Raw genomic sequence first — 20582 nt, 5'->3', positions numbered from 1 at the left:
TCAATAATTTCGAATTTTTTAGATTGATTAGGCGATAAACATTAGTTGGATAGATAATGGTCATATTAATTATTCCCATTAATTCAAAAATGAGTATTTTTTCTCATGGAATAGATAAAATGAATGAATCAATAATGAATAATAAATATTAAATAAGATTTTTTTTATTCTTCAATTAATATATATGTGACATTCATGCCATCAAATAGTCCTTCCAAAAATTAAAAAAAATCAAAATTTATTTTTAAAAATATTAATTAGCAATTATAAATATGTACTATTAATTTAACACAATAATTAATATTAAAATTAAAGTAATTAAGAGTATCCATATATATTTATTTATTTAATTTATTACTTTCTAAATACAGTAATATATTTATTCCATAAGACAAATTAATTAGAATGGTATTATTCTAAGCAACACAATGATCGATGTACAATTTATTGAAAGCAAATACATAATACACAATACCTTGCAAATTAAGGCTACGTAACAAGGCAGCTCTATACGGGACCGCTGATCGATCAGCAACTAAGAATATTGTTGCTCTTATTTATACCTAAAACACCATAACATGACCTTTTTTATTTCTTTCTCAGAAAACAGAAGGGTCAAACTCAAACTTAAACACTTCCGATAATGTCATCACTATACTTGTTCTGAACATCCCAAAACTTGTTCCACAGCATCACACCTCCATACTTCTTCGACTTCTTAATCTTCGGAAGAACCTTCGACTTTAGAACACCCGGCGGAATATAGCCGCCGACTGCTCCGGCTGCCTTCCTCGCCGCCGGCAACCCCATAAAGATCTTGTTGGACTTGGTTAAGTTTTTGTTCCATTTGTCCCATGAGTCAAGAAGCTTCTTAACAGAACCCGTTTTGGCGTCATACTGGCATGGGCCATTGTTGTAAAACTGAACCCAAACATAGTCAAAGCTCACAGCCTGAAGCGCCTCACCAACAAACTTATCAGGATATATACACTGAGGAGCTGCGCTTAACAAAACAGGCCTTTTACTAGTACTGCGAGCTTTTAAAAACCTAGCGAGATCGTCGTAGTGTTGGGGGTTTCCGAGCTCGATGTCGAAATCTATTCCGTCCAAAACGGCGTCGCCTAAGGGACGAGAGCTGGACTTCCCACCCAAGAAGTTGTTCCACAAGTAGTCCGCCACATTTTTGGCGTCGGCTTTGGAAGTCAGAGTGTACTTTCCAATGCCTCCTCCAATGGAGAGAAACACTTTGATTCCTTTCTTTTGACAAGCCTTTATGCCTTTGCTCGCCACCTGGCAGCCGCCGCCGGCGGGGTTGCAGTGGCTAGCGAGGTTTATTTGGGGTTTCTGGCCGTTGCCGAACTGGTTGAGAAAGGAAATCATGACATATTTGTACCTTCCGGAATTGCAAGTGTCGAGAAGGGTTCCCTCGTTACTGGCTTGGCCCCAGTAGATGGCTATGCCACCAGCATTAGAGGTTTGGACTAAGAAGGCCAAGGTTGAAATGATACCAAGGACTAGAAAAGTGATCAGTTGAGAATCTCTCGCCATTGTGCTTTCTATTATGTTTGGTTTTGGGTGTGATGGTACTACGTTTAGGCTTCTCTATTTTATAGGCTTTAAAACCCCCAGAAACTATGTCCAAAGAGTCACGGGTTTTTGCTTAAGTCATGTGGAATTTGAAGTAAACCTTTTGGGTTTCCTATTCATTAATTACGTGATGATAAGAATCCCCTAGTCCTACGGTCTATATTTTTAAATCATAAACAGAGTACTCTAACTTCGAGACAACGCATATATATCCGATGGCTCCAATAATCAGCTAAAAATGTGATCGAAATACTTGTTAGTACATATTATTAATTCATACATTGGCATATGGTTTTGGTCCTTTGGATATTGGGTAATATAATTGTTATTATATATAACTTTCATCGAGGACTTGAAAGCAAAAAACATTTTTAAAATGCTATTATCAATGTCAAATACTTTTTCGACTTCGTTATTATCAATGTCAAATGTTACTATTACCACGTATTTTTGTTAAAAAAAGTTCTTATTGGCATGTAACCTCATTAGTCTAGTTATTTCTTGTTCTACTATAGTAACTTTTCCTCCTCCTCAAGTATGGTCTCGAGGTTGTGAGATCGAAACTTATTTGCAAAAAAAAAAAAAATCCAGCTCAATCTCGACTCATGAGTTCCGTTGGCTTATTATCTAGAATTCCAACTTTTAATCATGTCGATTACAATTTGCTCATTTTGTTCAAGACTTGTTTAATTCTTGTTTGGTTAATGATCCATACACGGTTATTATTTACTTCATGTTTGGTTAATAATCCATACATTGCAATGTTTTAATTCGTGCTTGGTTAATAATACATACACTGTTATTAACTTTATTTTTATTGATGCTATATTTTCGGCCCTATGGTATGATTGTATACCACTTATGTCCCCTTAATATATTATGATTGCAATCTTAGTTTATTGAATCTTGAGGGCTTGCAAAAAATATAACTATAAAAGTATAAAATTGGAATAAAATTCAGTGCTTTATTAATGAAAAACAAGAATTAAGTACAAGTTTGGTTACAACTGAATAAACTTCATTTCTTCATCATTGTAATAAGGTCGTAGATGTTCACCATTCCAAGCTCGTGGAACTAATTATCCATTTAACCTTGCTAGTTTATAGACACCATGTCAGATAATGGATTCAATTTGGTAGAGTCCCTCCCAATTAGGCCAGAGCATGCCTGCAGAGGGGTCTCGTGTGGCCAAAAACACGCACCTAAGTATCAGATCTCCCAATCCAAAGTGTCTGTCTCGAACCCTCTTTTTGAAATACCTTGTAGCCCTTTGCTGATATGCGACATTTTTAAGTTGGGCTTCGTCTCGTTTTTCTTTAATTAGGTCTAGAGTTTCTTCGAGTTGGGATTGGTTTGAGGTTCGGTCGTATGCTTCACGTCTGATTGTATGGGTTTTGACCTCAATGGGTAGCATAGCTTTGCAACCACAAGTCAGGGAGAAGGGGTGTGGCCTGTTGAGGTCTGAGTTGTTGTCCTGTAAGCCCATGGGACTTGTGGTAGTCTTCTGGCCATTTTCGTTTAGCCTCTTCGAGCCTTTTCTTAATGGAGCTCTTGAGAGTCTTGTTCACAGATTCAACCTGGCCATTTGCTTGTGGATGGGCTACTGAGGAAAAATTCTTTATTATCCCATTCTTTTCGCAGAACTGTGTAAACAGTTCGCTATCGAACTAGGTTCCATTGTCTGACACTATTTTCCTTGGTACCCCGTATCTGCAGATTATATTTTTTACCACGAAGTCCACGACTTTCTTCGAGGTGATGGTGGCAAAAAGTTCGGTCTCAGTCCACTTAGTGAATTAATCAACAACAACAACTACGACATATTTATTCCGCCTTTCCCTGTTGGCAGTGATCCAATGAGGCCAATTCCCCATACCGTGAATGGCCATGAAAAGCTTATCATGGTGAGCTCAGTTGGTGGAGCTCGTGTGATTGAAGCGAATCGCTGCCACTAGTCACAGAGTTCAACGTATTCAAACGATTCTACTTTTATTGTAGGCCAGAAGTACCCTTGCCTAATTACCTTTTTTGATGGATTATGCCCCCCCGGTGTGGTCTCTGTAGAATCCTTCATGGATTTCTTCTAAAAAAATTATGGCTTTGGGTGGAGTTACACACCTTAACAATGGCATGGAATACCCATTTCTGTACAATTTTCCCTCCAAGATAGTGTACCTTGGTATCTTGTACATAAGTTTTCCAGCCTCATTCCGGTTTGTTGGGAAGCTCCCAATTTCGAGGCAGTCTAATATGGGAGTCATCCACGTATGATGCAAGTCTATCAAGTTGATGTCATCTTCTTTAGGCTCGGGTATGCTCGATATTGGTAGAAATTTGACCGGCACCACATTGAGTGTATCGGCTTCCTTGGTTGTGACGTGTCAAGCCAAAGCATCTGCATTCAAATTTTGCTCCTGCAGAACTTGTTCATTGGCATAAAGCTCGAATTGCCCGACTACTGCTTTGACCTTCTCCAAGTAAGCTGCCATTTTGATTCCACGAGTATGGTATTCTCCTAAAACTTAGTTCACAACTAACTAGGAATCACTATAGCACTGGATGGCTTTTACTTTAAGCTCGAAAGCTATCCGAAGTCTTGCTAATAGTGCTTCGTATTCAACCTCGTTATTTGACCCCTCGAAGCCAAACTGTAAGGGTGAGTGAAAATGATTTCCTGTTGGAGTGATTAAGATAATTCATGTCCCAGATCCATTCTCGTTCGAAGACCAATCGACGTAAAGTCTCCACATCTCGCGGGTTGGGGTTATGACTTCCTCTTCGGTGATTCCTGTACATTCAACTATGAAATCTGCTAAGGCTTGTCCTTTAATTGTCGTTGTCGGGTGATATATGATCTCAAATTGTCCGAGTTCAACCACCCATTTTAACAGTCTTATTCCAGATGCCTCTGGTTTCGACAACACCTGTCTCAATGGTTGATCAGTCAATATGTGTACATGATGCGCCTGGAAGTAAGGTCGGAGTTTTTGAGATGCATGTATCAAGCACAAGGCTAGCTTTTCCATTAATGGATATCTCGACTCTGCCACCAATAACCTTTTGCTGACATAATAAACAAGTTTTTCTACTTTCTTGTTCTCTCGAACAAGTACTGCGCTAATTGCTTGCTCGGTTGTAGCGAGGTACAAGTACAATATTTCCCATGTGGCTGGTTTGGATAAGATTGGTGGTTCAGCGAGGTGCTTTTTAAGGTCTTGAAAAGTGAACTCGAACTCATTAGACCATTCAAATTTCTTGCCTCCTCTCAAAAGATTAAAGAACGGAAGGCATCTGTCTGTAGATTTTGATATGAACCTACTTAAGGCTACCATTCATCCAGTTAAACTCTAGACATCTTTATGCTTTCGAGGCAAAGGCATATCAATTAGTGCCTTTATCTTATCCGGGTTAGCCTCTATGCCCGAGTGTTTACTATGAATCCGAGAAAGTTTCCCGAAGATACTCCGAATGAGCACTTTTGTGGGTTAAGTCTCATGTTGTACTTTCAGAGTATAACAAAGCATTCTGTGAGATCGTCAACATGGTTACGATTGTGATTGGAGTTAACTAGCATATTGTCCACATATACTTCCATGTTTTTCGATATTTTCTCGTCAAACATCCTATTTACCAGTCATTGATATGTGGCCCCGACGTTCTTAAGTCTGAAAGGCATCACATTACAGCAATATAAATCTTTATATCCAAAATATGCATCCATGAATGTCGTGATGCAGTGACCCGCAGTAGCATCCACAAGTTGATCGATTCGAGGTAGGGGGAAGCAATCCTTTGGACACACCTTGTTGAGGTCCGAACAGTCAATGAAAGTTCACCACTTGCCATTGGGCTTCGGGACTAACACTAGATTGGCTATCTAATCCGGGTAGAAATGATCTCGAATAAACCAATTTGCATTTAGTCTTTCGACCTCCTCTTTCAAGGCTCTCTTCCTCTCATCATCTAGGAGCCTCATTTTATGTTGCTTAGGTGGGAAGCTTTTGTCTATTCTCAGTGCATGGCTTATAATGTTTGGGCTGATCCTATTCATATCTGAGTGCGACCATGCAAACACATCCTAGTTTTCCCTCAGGAAGCAGATTAATTGCTATCTCGTATCCTTTGGAAGGTTCTTCCCTGTTTTTACCACCCTAGTGGTGTCCTTATTGTTTAACGCCCAAAATGTGACAACCACTAAGCGGTGGTTGTAGTATAATTGGGCGGTCGATCCACAAGGAGGCAACCTAAAATCAAAAGATTAGTAGAAAATAACACAAAAAGTTAGTAACAAGAAATAAATAAAATTGTAAATGAAAAGAGGTTTGAGATTTTGGTATTGTATTTTTTTTTTATGAAATGATAAAGTGAGATAAATGTAAGATGTAATTAAGAGTTTGAGAAATGGAAAGGTTTCAAGAATCATCCTTATGCTTGCTTAGTTACTTAGTTACTTGATTTACAAAAATACACAAGTAAATAGTTCACATCCCAACATTTACTTGGAAAATCTAACATTAAAGTCCATATTCTTTTCTAACAAAAGTCCATTTGAGTTATAAAGTTCTTTACTTTAAAAGCACAAAGTTAATCTTATGAAAAATCTAAAAATGACAAAATACCCAAGGACAATAATGCAATAGAAGATTAGACATAAAACTATGTATCAATATTACTTTTACTAATTAGAAGCACATAGAAAGAGCATGACTAATCCTATATACTATTAGCATAAGTAAATAAAGATAACAAAATAAAGATAGAGATGAAAGAACATAAATAACTCAAATATATTACATTAAGAACATAGTAAATCAAAGTAGCAAAATAACATCACTTGCATATGGAATCATCCCTAACCTTCCTAGGAAGATTAGGCCATTATGCTCATGATTCTCACAAAATTCTAAGAAGAAAATATGAGAAGAAAGTGAGTGGAAATTTTGCTATAGTTTCTCTACTCTAAAAATTACATACCAAATGTGAAGAAAGTGTCCCTATTTATAGATGGGGAAAAGGACTAAAAAGAAATTAAACAACAAAATGGGGTTTACAAAATAAATCTGAAATATTAATAATAAAATATGATTTTGAAAAATCAAATCTTATTATTAATATTACCCTAGCTATTTTTGTGTATAGTCAAAATGCTCTTTTTCTAAAATACCACAAAAACATGATCTATAAAGCTCAAAATAGCAATTTACAAAGCCCAATACCCACAAAATATGGTTGGTGACACAAGAGGGTTTTGACCCATTTTCAACCAATGGGAAACTGCCACGTAGGCGGCTGGCTGGGGTGTTGATGCATTGGGCTGGCTTTGGGCTGCTGGAACCGTGGGCCTTTGTTTGGCCACTTGGGCTTGCTGAGATGATGGGGATGCTTGGGTCACGTGGGAGCTTGGAGCTTGCTGAAGGAATGCATTTGGGTGGCTTGCGTTGGGCCTCAGCAAAAGAAGGCAAGGTCACGTTGTACATGATATATGATATGCATATATGTGCATGGTGGGCCAGGTGGAAAGGAGGCTGAAGGAGGAGCTGGGACGCGTGGCAGGCGGTGGCGGTGACACGTGGCAGGTGGGCAAAGAGAAGAGAGAGCTTGTGCTGGGCTTGGGCCAACGGGCCTGAGCTTCATTTCTTCCAAAAATACCACTTTCTTCCTTTTCTTTTTCAGTTTTAATTATTTCTCTATTCTCCATTTTTATTAGTGTCCAAATGCAATTTATTTCCTGAAAATTAACATAAATTAAATTAAAATTAATATTTTCAATTATAAAATATATTACAATAAATTCATGAAAATATTAATTAAAAATTAACTTATTTTACACTTTAAAACTAATAAATTTTGCATTTTTGAGCACTAATCACTTATCATCAAGCCCAATGTCTTCGAGCTCTTTAATTGACCCGAGATCCTCCCTGTCCTCATCTATTCTGGGGTCGATCTCTTCTTCGGCCTCGTACACTGTCTCGTTTAATTCTGGGATGACAACAAGTGCATGTGCACTTGTTTGGCTCTTTCCCATCATCGAGATGTTGTATCATTCTTGAGCGGCTAGCTGGTCTCTTTTTCAGGGTCCCAATGCCACTGGGATTGGAAATTTTATAGGCAGGTGCCTCACAGATGTAACTGCCCCCAGCCTAATCAGGGCTGGTCTCCCGAGCATTACATTGTAGGCTGAAAGGGTGTCAACTATGATAAACTCTATTATCTTGGTTACTGAGACTAGATAGTCTCCCAAGGTTACCGGGAGCTCGATAGATCTCGTACTGGGTATGCCCTCTCCTGAAAATCTGTACAACGTCGTCGCACAGGCCTTTGGGTCTCGAATGGAGAGTCGCATTTTCTCTAGAGTGGCCTTATAGAGAATGTTGACTGAGCTCCCATTATCGATCACGACTCGGTGCACCCTCTTATTGGCGAGCTGGAAGGTAATGACCAAAGGGTCATTATGAGGGAATTGGATGTGTGTTGCATCTTCTTAGGTGAATGAGATGGATTGGGACTCAACCCTCTGTTGTTTCGAAGCTCGGGGTTAAGGTTCATAGGGAGATCCATCCTGCGTTTTGAGCTCATTAACATATCTCTTCTTGGCATTCCTACTCGACCCAGCGATATGCGATCCCCCCGCGATGGTTATTATATCTTCTCCATCGATTGGGGGAGCTCGGTTATCCTCCCTCGTATGTGGGGCCGCATTTTGTTGGACAGGCTATGAAGGAGTTGCTTGAAGTATCCTCTCAAGATTAGACCTTCGATCTCGTCCTTTAACTGTCTGCATTTATTAGTGGTATGACATATGTCCCTGTGAAATCTGCAGAATTTGTTGGCATCCCTCTTGGACTTCTGGTTTTGCATCGGATCAGGTCATCTAAAAGGCACTTGATTTTCGTTTGCGACAAAAATATTCTCTTTAGTATTTGTGAGCTTGGTAAAACTGTGTAAATGGAGAAGTATTTTTCTCTTTTTTTCTTCTTACCTCCGTCAGTGTCCAAGTTATTCCCTTCATTATTCTTTCTCTTAAAAGGGTTATCTCCTGAAGGTCGCGACGTGGAGGGCGTAGCCGAGGTGGTGGCTAAGTTAACGTTCATCATTGTAGTTATTACGGGCTGAGGAGTCAACTTGAGTGTCGACCTCGCCTCTTCTACATTAACAAACCTCTGAGCCCAAGTATTGAACTCGGTTATCGTCCTCACAGGTTTTTTTGCATGTCATCCTAATAGGGATTCCCTAGCAATACTCTAGCTCATACTACCATGAGATAATCGATGTCATCGATATTTCGAGCTCGTGCCACTTCTATGTTGAATCTTTCCAAGTAAGTTTTCAATGACTCCCCTGGCTGTTTCCTAACATTAATCAGTATTGATGCCTTGGGTTTGATACTTTTCATGGCATGAAACTGCTTCTTGAATTCCCAAGACAGTTGTTCCCATGACGAGATCGAGTGTCTCCAGAACTTGTTAAACCAATTTTTCGCTGGTCCAGTGAGAGTGGTCGGAAAGAGCATACATCTTAGCTCATATCCAACATGTGTACTCATGTGGTTGCCTGGGTTAGAAGTCCAATTGTAGGGTGTCACTTGGTGTATTATTAAGCCATGAGGAAATATGGTATTCAAGATATGGGGAGCAAAAGGCTCAAGCTCCTCGTCAGAATCGTAAGCCTTGTTCTTATTTTTTCCCTCTTGAAAAAGCTTGATTGCCTATTCAAGCTGGCCAATCCTCTCTTGGATCAAATCCACTGGAGGGGGAGCTTGCACCAGTGGCAGCTGGTTATTGTTCATAAGAACTCCAGCTCCTTGTCTCAGTACAGGGTAATATTGATTCCCATATACTGGATGCAAAGGCTCTCTATGGTTGTTTAAGTATGTCTGTTAGATTTCCCCCGGATCTGATTTAGATGATCTCAAAGATCAGGATAATTTTTCTCGTAATTCTCATTATTTCTAGGCTTGGTGTTATACACACTCACCGACCGGCTATAGTCCTGACTTCCACTAAGGAAGCTGACATTCTTCTCTGGCTGCTGTTGTTGCGCGGCTCAATTATTACGAGGTGGATTCTCTACTTGCACCCTCACCCCGGTCGTTTGTGACCTCGACATACGACTTCCAAATGGTTGAGGTGCTCTATGTCCTTAATGAGCCTCTTTCAGGGCCTCACGTTCACCCCTATGCTCAGGTTGGGCTCTATGGCTTCTGTCTCGACTCCCACTTCGAGCAGTCCAAGAGGGCCTCAGAGGTGCCTGATCCCCTTCCCTATTCCAACTAGGAACTGGCTGGGGTACCTCTCGCGTTGGAGAGGGGTGTCTTATTGGAGAGGGTGGATGCCTTATTGGCGATGGTTTTGGCCTTCTGTTATTTGGTATGGAAGGTCTAGAGTTAGCCCAAGTAGGCTTCGAGTTATTCCTGACAGGTACTAGGTTATCATTCTGAGCTTTCGAAGGAGCTAGGTTATTCCCAATTCTAGCAGGGACGTTTCCCGTAGGATTATTCCTAACAGAGATGCCTCCCGTAGGAATGTTCCTAACAGGGTTTTGAGTGTTTTCTCCAGGTCTACCATTTTTGGTGTTTGTCCTGGGACACGGTTGAGCCTGTTGGGCCCTTTGCTCGGCCATCCTGGCAGCCGTACTCCCTCAGGGTCGTCCTCTGGCCCTCTAAGGCGGTACTTGTACTTCAGCAGCTTACCTCGCCAACTCCTTGTTTTGTCGTGTAGCCTCGGCCAGCTGCTCATGCAATCTGCAATTTTCCAATTCCATAATTGGATGTACCTTTGAGGATTATAATATAAGTCTTCAATAGGCCCGGGGATCTGATCAACTTTTCCCCTAGAGGTCGATGATGCACTCCCCTCATCGAGGCTCTGATCCACCACGGGTTGTTTTCCAGGCCTCCGAGGGTGGTTCTCAATCTAACTAGTATGCTCCTCGGGGATTTGAGATAAAGCTCGCCCACTAGTTCTGGGGATGTTCAAGGCGGCCATTGATGTTCTGCAGGAGGTTTTTACTAAACAATATAATTAATTGCTTATTTCTCTCAACGAAAGCACCAAACAGTTGACTCCATTTTTCGTTAACTTAACTATGTAGAGAAATAAGCAACGATTTAGAAAAAATAGATGAAATAAGAGATTTTAACATGGTTCAGCAGTTAAAATCTTCATACGTCCACGAGTCACTGTTATTATGAACATTGTCTCAAAGCTTCGAATGAAAGCAATTTGGCAGAGTCTCTTCTCAGTACAAATTTGTGCATGAATACAAATGACTTAGTCTGGGCTATTTATAGATCTAGTTTTAGGAATATCTTCCCCTTAATTCAAGGAAGTTACAATCAAATGTTTAATTCAGATAAATATCCCCATTTATAATACAAATCAAAAGCATTAATTAAACAACGATCCTATAAAAATAGGGATTCATTACACGGTGTTGACCAATCCCTGAGAAATAGGGATTTCCTAACAGCTTTCCCGTGTGATAAACGTGTCATTGAGCTTGATCGTCGCCTTAACGTGAATTTTGAGACCAACCAAAATTCGAGCTCACCATTCCAACTGTTTCCTCCTCCTCTTTCGACAAGTCAATCGAACTCACTACTCGGAGAAGGTTGGTATGTTTGAGCCTGCAGATCATGATCGAATGCTAATAGCAGATCTGGAACAGTTCGAGAATTGGTACAAGTGTAATGCTTGCACACGTTATTCCCGAGCTTACTCTTTTCGAGCCTACATTTCAAGGCTATATGTTTAATCTCAAAATGTGGGTGTAAAAATATTAATTACTTTATCTCATTTACATATTTGACACTGAAGAACCAATTCCTTCCAAATATGTCCTTCCTTGATTTTTCCCAATTTTAACTCTTACCTTGAATAGTGTTGATAGAGCTACCTGGGGACCTATGACTTATAATTTTAAGCTCCAATAAATTTAGATTATTAATTAAAACTCTTTAATATAATAACCTTAATTTATTAATCTCAATAGTATTCTACTAAAAATATGAGACTACACTCTTGTAATTATATACATTTATTTATTGAGTACTTTTTAAATATAAAAAGTGTCATAATCATTACATACAATTCAATCCTCTATTAATGATTCATAATTAAAGTAGGGATAAGATACCATTTTATCTCTTTAATTATATCTTTTTTCCTATGTACCATTAACTTTACTAGTGAAGGTTAATTCATAAACTATGTTATGAATTTGAGCTCAATTACCTTTCAATTCCAAAAGTTAACCCTTAAGAGAACCATTATTCAATTCATTTCGGAAAGGTATAGATTGTTGGTATTAAATGAGAAAAAAATAAGAATACACAACATAATAGATCTTTAAAAAAAATTAATAATACTAGTTAGGATCGTACATATATAGATTGTACGTCCTAATATTTCAACCCGGGGCTTTTGAGGTAGCTCAAGTACAGCTAGCTGGTCAAGGACAATGCTAGATGATCCTGGTTGATATATCCTCTGCAAGGGTAGTGAGACTCCCTGGGGAAAATAGCACGAGTTGAAGAATACGAAGCAGTAGGACACGAGCTGGACATGCATATAAAGCGCACCATCCTAGACGCGAGCTGGCGTTACGCCCAGGTCGGGGCACGCTAAAGATTTGTCGTTTCCAGGAACCTTTATAAACCTGGATACGCAATATAAAGGTGCATGATCATACATCCCGCACGTTTATCCCTGAATTCTCGGACACATAACAAATGTGCCTAATCAGACATCACATGCCTGATTATGCTAGACGATCCCTGATCAGTTTTACCTAATGATTAAACCTTACCTTAATATATTGTAATATTCATCATTTGTACAAGACAGGTCACAAAAAGGATGTATATTCATGTGATGACCCCAACACCTATCCTAGGATGGTTCTTCTATAAATACCAAGACCTTGGATAGAAAAATGGGTTGGGTTCTTTCTCTGTAATGCAAATACTCTGCCAAAATACAGAGAGATATACAATAATAATATCGACTCGTGGACTAGCGGGGTTTTGGCCCCCGAACCACGTAAAAAGGAACGAGTGTTCTTAATATTTTATTCTGAGCATCCCTAAGTGCTATTATCCTTATTACAGTTTATCCTTAAGCACTAGTTTATTCTAGCTAATTACGTAATTCACTGTTTGCGAAAAACCGCGTCACCATAGATATATTAAATGACACAAAAATAGATAAGAGATTACCTCTAGTAGCCCATAAGTTCCTTGATTCTTTTCGTATAAATCAACGTTTTTCCTATCCTTTATGAAAGCTCACACCTTATCCTTCCAAGCCAATCATCTAACACACAAGAACATGTGTGGGCACATAGGATTAAAATGTTGATTTAGACTCTCTAAATGTACTCAACACATGAGATATAGAGAGGATTGAGAAGAGAGAGGCTACTGAAATTAGAATTTCAGGTTTAGGAAATTCTATCGTTTTGTTTCTGTGAGAGAGTCTTATAACCAAGAATTAACAACTTCTTAAACTTATGAAAAGTGTTGACGGTGAGAACTCGTCAATGATGTTAGGTCGAAAAACACAAAGTTTAGTAAGATAATAACTAAATGAGAATTTAGAATAGACTTGAGGAAGGATAAATGCAGATCAACAATGGAGTCAAAACTTGTATATTGTCTAATAACCTCTGTATACAATGAATTTTCCAACCCCCTTCAATGATGAAGTGAGGCCCTATTTATCGGTGAGCTCAAATGGCTCTTGGTACACTGTGGTCCCGAAGAGACAAGGAGCTGCATATTCAGGCTGTAAGTGGTAGTGGTGTTGGAGGAATGGTGGTTGGCTCCAGTATATGTCAGGGGTCTGCAAAAGTACTCCTGCCTTGGTACCGTGTCGTACCTCCACTACTTGTTGGGTACGGATGTCAGAGTTGCACCTCTGTCCTCCTCAAGGTCGTACATCCTGTACTCGTGGGCATGCCTTGTACCTGATGGTTCTTTTTCCTATTTCAAAGATACACCTTTTCACCAGGCTTTCTTACATTTGGTTAAGTGTTGTAGAACATGTGGGTTGTCATGGAAGATATGGTGAGGCATGGCACCTTTCGCGGGTCTTTATCCTGGCAAGATGTAGGGTCTCGCATGGATCCTTGAGCACAAGGCATGGCATCTCGCGTGACAAGGTTTGTGGGCAAATGGCGAGGCATGTCCGCAGGACCTGGCCCGAGGCGTTACTGTACGGCCGAGGTGGTGTTCGCGGGACCTAGTGCGGGGCACTACTGCACGGCCGAGGTGGTGAGTCTGCAGGACCTGGCGTGAGGCACTACTACGCGACTGAGGTGGTGTCCGTGGAACCTGACACCAGACATTGTTACACGGTCAAGGTGGTGGGTCCACGGGACCAGGCGCGAGGCATTACTGGACGGCAGAGGCGGTTGTTCCGCAGGATTTGGCACGAGGGGCTGCTGCACGGACGAGGCGGTGGGTCCGCGGGACCTAGCGCGAGGCGCTACTGCACGGCTGAGGTGGTGGGTCCGCGAGATCTAGCGTGAGGCGCTGCTGCGTAGCCGAGGTGGTGTTCGCGAGACCTGGCACTGCTACGCGGCCGAGGTGGTGGGTCCGTAGGACCTGGCGCGAGGCGCTGCTGCGTGGCCGAGGTGGTGGGTCTGTGGGACCTAGCGCGAGGCACTGCTGCGCAATCGAGGTGGTGTTCGCGGGACCTGGCGTAGGGCACTGCTCCACAACCGAGGTGGTGGGTTCGTGGGACCTGGCGCAAGGCGCTGCTGCGCAGCCAAGGTGGTGGGTCTGCGGGACCTAACGCGAGGTGGTGAGTCCACGGGACCTGGCATGAGGCGCTGCTACGTGGCCAAGGTGGTGGGTCCGTGAGACCTGGCACGAGGCGCTGTTGTGTAGCCGAGGTGGTGGGTCCGCAGGACCTGGCGCGAGGTGGTGTCTACGGGACCTAGTGTGGGGCAATGCGACGCAGCTAAGGTGGTGGGTCCATGGGACCTGGCTCGAGGCGCTACTACGCGACTAAGGTGGTGGGTCCGCGAGACCTGGCGCGAGGGTTCATGGTAACTTGGCACAAGGGGTTCTAGTCTTCAGTGAGGTGGAGGCCTTGTGAGCCGCATGGGAGCATGACTCCTAAGAGCTTGGCACTCGGGTCTCCAACCACGCAAGGGTCTCGCGAGGCACATGGACACCCGACACATGGACGCGAGGCGAGGGCCTCGCAAGGCCTACGAGCACGAGACACACAAAGGTGTTGTGATTCTTAGAATCTTCAGCAAGGGAGAGACCTGCGGGGCATTTGGGAGTGTTGGCTAAAACGTGGTCTCGTGAGACCTATAGGCCTGAGTCCAATAGCATGACTAAGTGACCATTAGCCACGTATTTCAACCATGGATCAGAGATTTTTTCCTTGGTGGGTTTTTGGCATCCACACTTGCCCCCCATTCTATGAAGAGGTCTTTAGACGTCCTTGTAGAGTTATTATGATGTTACACTTATTTTTCATGAGTGTAATACTTGCATAATTCTTGGAGGCATATAAAGTAGCGAAGGATGTCATTTAGCACTATTGGGTGTTGAGGACCTTGCTATGCAAGATAGCCTCACACAGCGAGACCCTTTCACATGGTGAGGCTTGAATCCTTTTCTTCGTGCTTCATCCGTTGACATCCTGGGGCCTTCATCGACCTTCCTTCCAAGGATAAGGCTTATACGAGGCTTAGGGGCACGTTGAACATTTAGACAATATTTTTTGGAAGCACTAGGCTATGTTTGGTCTCGCTATGCGAGGGCCCTCTCGCTGTGCGAGGCCTCTCAACTTTCTTTTGTGTTTCCGTGACTTCATTCTTCATTTATGTCTAAATGTGGCATTTATATAGATATCTAATGAAGGAATGGAGCCCGATTGAGCTATAAAGTCGAGGGTAGTCTTGCCGAGGGAGGGTGCCCTTGCTATGTGAGATCCTCTTGCAAGGTGTGAGGTGTCTCGTCGCCTTGTTTTCCTTAGTCTAGGACTCTGACAAGCCATTCTCTCTCTCTCTCTCTCTCTCTCTCTCTCTCTTTTTGTGTGTGAGGGACTTTCGCAAATCCTCATGGTCAATAGCTTTATTTTGAAAGGGTTCCCTTTGGGACCCCTCTACTATGTGTGATTCATGTCTGTTGGGCACCTTGATTACTCGTAAGGATATGTTGACCCTTCGGGTTCTCGCTATCCTTTTATATATTTTTGCGTGTGCATTTTATTTTGTGCGAGAAGAGTCCTTCTTGTCATTATGCATAGTACTATTTTTGCAAGCGTCTTCTTCGAGACCCTTTTTGCAAGCATCTTCTGTGAGACCCTTTTTCGCAAGCGTCTTCTTTGAGACCCTTTTCACAAGCGTCTTCTTTGAGACCATTTTCATAAGCATCTTATTTGGGACACTTTTTGGATTTTGAGGTGATCTTTCCTCAAGTCAGGATCCTTGTAGGGAGATGGTCCTTGTGAAATCTTATGAACACCTATTTTCAAGGCCCTTTTTCCCTTGGTAAGGTGACTCAGTCAATCTAGACTTGGGGATCTCTTTGGGTTCCCCTTTCGTCTTCTGCGACGTGGTCCCTTTACAGGATGGGTTTTTCTGTGACGAGGTCACTTTTGAGGGACCTTTTAACTTTTTTAGATTCTATAAAGGTAGCTAGTCCTTATAGATTCAAATGTTGTCTCATAAGGTTCACTGCTCTCACATATATGTATTATAAATATTTTTATGTATATGTATGTCACAAGGCTAGATGCATGTTTCGCACTTGGACAAGCACCTATTGGGGCTCGTGAGGCTAGGCACTTGCTTTGCATATGGCTAAGTGCCTGTGGAGGTTCATGAGGTTGGACACCTAATTTACGCAAGGCGAGATTCTAGTTGAGGCTTGCGAGGCTAGGCACTTATTTTGCACATGGCTAGGTGCATGTTGAGGTCGGGTCCAATACCTTGTAAGTGGTTTGTCGGATCTTTCTTGCCAAGTACTTTGTTTTTCATTCTCTCCAATATGCTTTAACGATTCCAGATCTCTGGAATCAGCTAGGTGACTCCTTTGGATCTTTATGGGGGCCGATTGTAATGATTTGATGAATCCTACTAGCTTCTTCTTTGAAGCCTTTTTTGTAGTCCTCTTCCAAATTTCAACTTGATCAATGACTACTCTATCACAATGTTCTCTTCTACATAGAATCTTCAGATGTATTGGTAGAAGGGTGATCAGAGGAAGATTCGCTTTCCTCAACATGCAAGTTCTTATGGCCCTCTTCCACACGTATATACTTTTGTGCTCTTTCGAAGAAGTCATCTAAGTTTGTAACCTCTCTCTTGAGCATGTTACCCCATAACCTGCTTCCTGGACGAACTCCGGCTGTACTAGCCATCTTGAACTCTGTAATGACCCGACTATTATTAAGACCTCAGACCATTAAAAACTACTATGACATAGCTACTAATTTGAATACATACATAAGAATAACATAACTTTATTTAAAACCCAAAATATTGTACCAATTACAAAGGTAAAAATATAAAATGTGATATGGTATGGGATCCCATTGTTTATAAAACATAAAACATAAATTTTAATTGTTTAAATAATAAATGCAAAAATACATCAAAACATAATTTAAAAGACTTTAAACAACGTCATCCTCGATCTTCACGCAATCCATTCATCCTCAACACACATGCCTAGCTGCCACAAATCCTTCCCGCCTTCCATGTTCATTTTCATGCATCATTCTAAAAAGAAAGGAATGAGCCTAATGCCCAGCAAGGAAAATCTACTAACAACATGTATCATAAATCATAAACATAAGACTATATCATAAACATATATTATAAAACATATGACTATAAAAACGTATATCATATAGGACTACAATATTAATGGTCATTAACTCATTAACATGGTATGTGATAAAACCATCTAGGTCTTCTGTCTACTAATCAAGGCAGGTTAGATCACAACTATAGTATATGATAACCCATCTAGGTCCTCTGTCTACTAATCGAGGTAGGGTAAATCATAACTCTAAACCATGAAAATGATAAAAATTCTTGGGGCTTGTTATCTAAGCAAGTCATATGCCCAAGTGAATACAACATAAATTCTTGGGGCTTGTTATCTAAGCAAGTCATATGCCCAAGTGACTACAAAAACATATTTATACATATACATATCATAGCATAAAACATATCATAACATAAACATATAAACACATATAATCTAACCTATTTTCCTTACCAAAACCGGGATATGGAGACAAGAACGAGATTTGGAATACTCCTAAAACCAACAGTAAACCATGAGTTTCTAAAGAAAAAGAGATGAAAAAGAGAACTAAACCATCTAATTAGTGCTCAAAAATATCATTTTATTAGTTTTAAAGTTTAAAATAAATTAAGTTTTAATTAATATTTTCATGGCTTTGTTGTCATATATTTTATATTTGAAAATATTAATTTAATTTTTGTTTAATTTTCAGGAAATAAAATGTATTTTGACACAGAAAAAGAAAGAAGAGAGAAAGAATTAAAATTGAAGAAATCATGAAAAAAATGGTATTTTTGAAAGTAACTTAGGCCCAAAAACAGCCCAGGCCGAAGCTTTGAGCAATGCCCACGCTGCCACATGGCAGCTTGCCATTCGCTCAGCCAAGCCAAGCCGAGTCTGACAGGAGCCAAGCCTTTCCTCCAGCAGCCGACACGTGTCCCTTCCAGCCGCCTGACGAATCCAAGCTAAGCCGAGCCACCAACACTTGACGAGCCGCACCTGCCACGCCTGACAATCGCCTGCCGCGCCTGCCACTATCTGACAGCTGTTCCATCTGCCTGGTGGCTGCCCCACGTTGTCCCACCAGAAGCCAGCAATGCCTGACGCACTCAGCTGCTGAGCCAATCGGTGCTTGACACGTGGCCAACGTCTGCTGCACTTGTCTCCCACTTGTCCCACTTTGTAACTATTTTGCAGCCATTTTTCCCACTCTTTAGTACACGATTTTACACATTTTTGGGTCCTATTTCCACTATAAATAGAGAACCAAATGGAGTAAAAAAGTATCAGATTGTGGAAGGAAGTGTAGAGAGTATTGTTGGAGAGAAAAACACTTATTTCTTAATTTTCCTATTTTTCTGTTACATTTCTTTGAGTGAAAACAATGCCTATTTTAGGCTAAATTCTCTTGTGGAAAGGCTAGAGTGAAGTTCATGTTTCACATTATATTTTTAATATATTGATTCTTTATTTTGTTCTTCATTTCTATATCTTTGTTACAATTAAATTTATTTTCTTCTAATTTTTATTCTAAATTTATTAGTGTCTTTTACATAAGTCTAGTCATGCTCTTCTTATGTAATTTAGGTTTTTAATTTAATATAGGATATTTGTTACATTATATGTTTTTTACTGCATTCTGCCATTGGTATTTTGTCGCTCTAAGGTATATAATAAGATAGGATTTTAAAATTAGAAGTTAGTATAATTTAGTTAAAGAACATATTTTAAGATGAGCTTTATTATATATATATATATATTTTCCAACTATAATTAATGGTGTAGAATTATAGTTGAGTATAATGAATCAATTTTATTAAAATATATATATATATATGTTTGCATGAATGAAACTTATGTCTTCCATATTTTCTTTCTGGTTCTAATTCCTCGATTTTGTTTATTTAATGTTTATATTCTTTTTCAAAGTTACATTATTTCAAAGTTTATTATTTCTGATTTACTAATCTTTCTTTTTACTTGTATTTTACCTCTCTGTGGATACGACATAGCCCGATTACTACTGCGACCGCTTAGGAGTTATTGGGCGATATCAATTTTTGGATGGAAATTTAATATCAATTTAGGCTAAATTCTCTTGTGGAAGGCTAGAGTTATTGTGGAAAGGCCAGAATTTTGGATGGTTGCGCCAACCGGGATTGTAAGTGTTTGAGAAAGGGTTATAAGGCTTCTTGTAATCCCTTAAAGCATTGCATTGTTTGTCATTTCCTCCTCTTAACTCACCAAGAGTTGGGCACTCTTGCGGTTGATGTTCCACCCCTCCACAGATGAAGCATGGATCTCATGTCTCTACCTTTCCAGCCATGTGGATTCCGCTACCTTCTTGAGATTTGAAAGCCTCAAATTTTTGTCTCAATGATTCAATTTGGCTTTTGACGTTGTCATCTTCCCTTAATTGGTAGATTCCAGTTGATCGTGGCTTGCCCATAAGACTCGGTCCATTCCATGTGTAGGATTTTTTAGCGAGATCGTCAAGGTACTCGAAAGCTTCATCGGGATCTTTTTGAAGGAATTCGCCATTGCACATCATTTGTACAAATTTTCTTTGTCCGGTTGTGAGACCGTCATAGAAATATCTTATCAGATGCTAGCTTTCGTATCCATGTTGTGGGCATTGATTTATTAAATCTCTAAACCCCTCCCAGACCTGATGGAAAGTTTCATGGTCTTTCTGGATGAAGGTAGAGATTTGCCTCTTGAGGCTGCTAGTCTTATGGGGCGAGAAATATTTGGCAAAGAATTCTTTTGTCATTTCGTCCCATGTTCTGATAGATCTAGGCCTTAAGGAAGACAACCAGCTTTTTGCTTTGTCTTTGAGAGAGAAAGGAAAAAATTTCAATCTCACAATGTTGGTGACATCAGCTCGGTTGTTGAATGTAGCCACCACCTCTTCGAATTCTCGTATATGCATGTACGGACTCTCATTTTCCAACCCATGGAAGGTTGGTAAGAGGTTAATCATGCTGGGTTTGAAATCGAAATTTGGCATATTGTTGGGATACATTATGCATGAAGGTGTGGCTATACGCGTAGGATGTAAATAATCATGTAGCGTTCTTGGTTGGACTTCATCTTAATGAGCCATTGTGGGTGGTTCAGGAAGTCTCGATGAATTGGGAGTGTTTGAACGAAGGGAAGAAAACGACGAACTATGAGAGTTTTCTAAAGTTTCTACTTGTTGTCTCACGAATC

At 40.5% G+C, this 20582-nt stretch overlaps 1 protein-coding gene and 1 non-coding gene across 2 annotated transcripts; one reads left to right on the top strand and one right to left on the bottom strand.

Moving 5' to 3' along the window:
• Positions 1-474: 474 nt before the first annotated feature.
• LOC133780317 (hevamine-A-like) lies at positions 475-1551 on the bottom strand. The gene has a single exon (XM_062220131.1). The coding sequence runs from the start codon at positions 1546-1548 to the stop codon at positions 628-630; it is 921 nt and encodes a 306-aa protein (XP_062076115.1). The 5' UTR covers positions 1549-1551; the 3' UTR covers positions 475-627.
• Positions 1552-19987: 18436 nt separating this feature from the next.
• On the top strand, positions 19988-20094 carry LOC133780916 (small nucleolar RNA R71). The gene has a single exon (XR_009869722.1). It is a non-coding gene; the product is annotated as a small nucleolar RNA R71 (small nucleolar RNA).
• Positions 20095-20582: the final 488 nt, after the last annotated feature.

This window comes from Humulus lupulus, chromosome 5, assembly GCF_963169125.1.
Source record: "Humulus lupulus chromosome 5, drHumLupu1.1, whole genome shotgun sequence".
Classification (NCBI taxonomy): domain Eukaryota; kingdom Viridiplantae; phylum Streptophyta; class Magnoliopsida; order Rosales; family Cannabaceae; genus Humulus; species Humulus lupulus.
This window is presented reverse-complemented; position numbering and strand designations above follow the sequence as displayed.

What these genes read in the sequence shown, in the direction of transcription:
- LOC133780317 (XM_062220131.1), bottom strand. Translation starts at nt 1,548, where the DNA reads ATGGCGAGAGATTCTCAACTGATCACTTTTCTAGTCCTTGGTATCATT.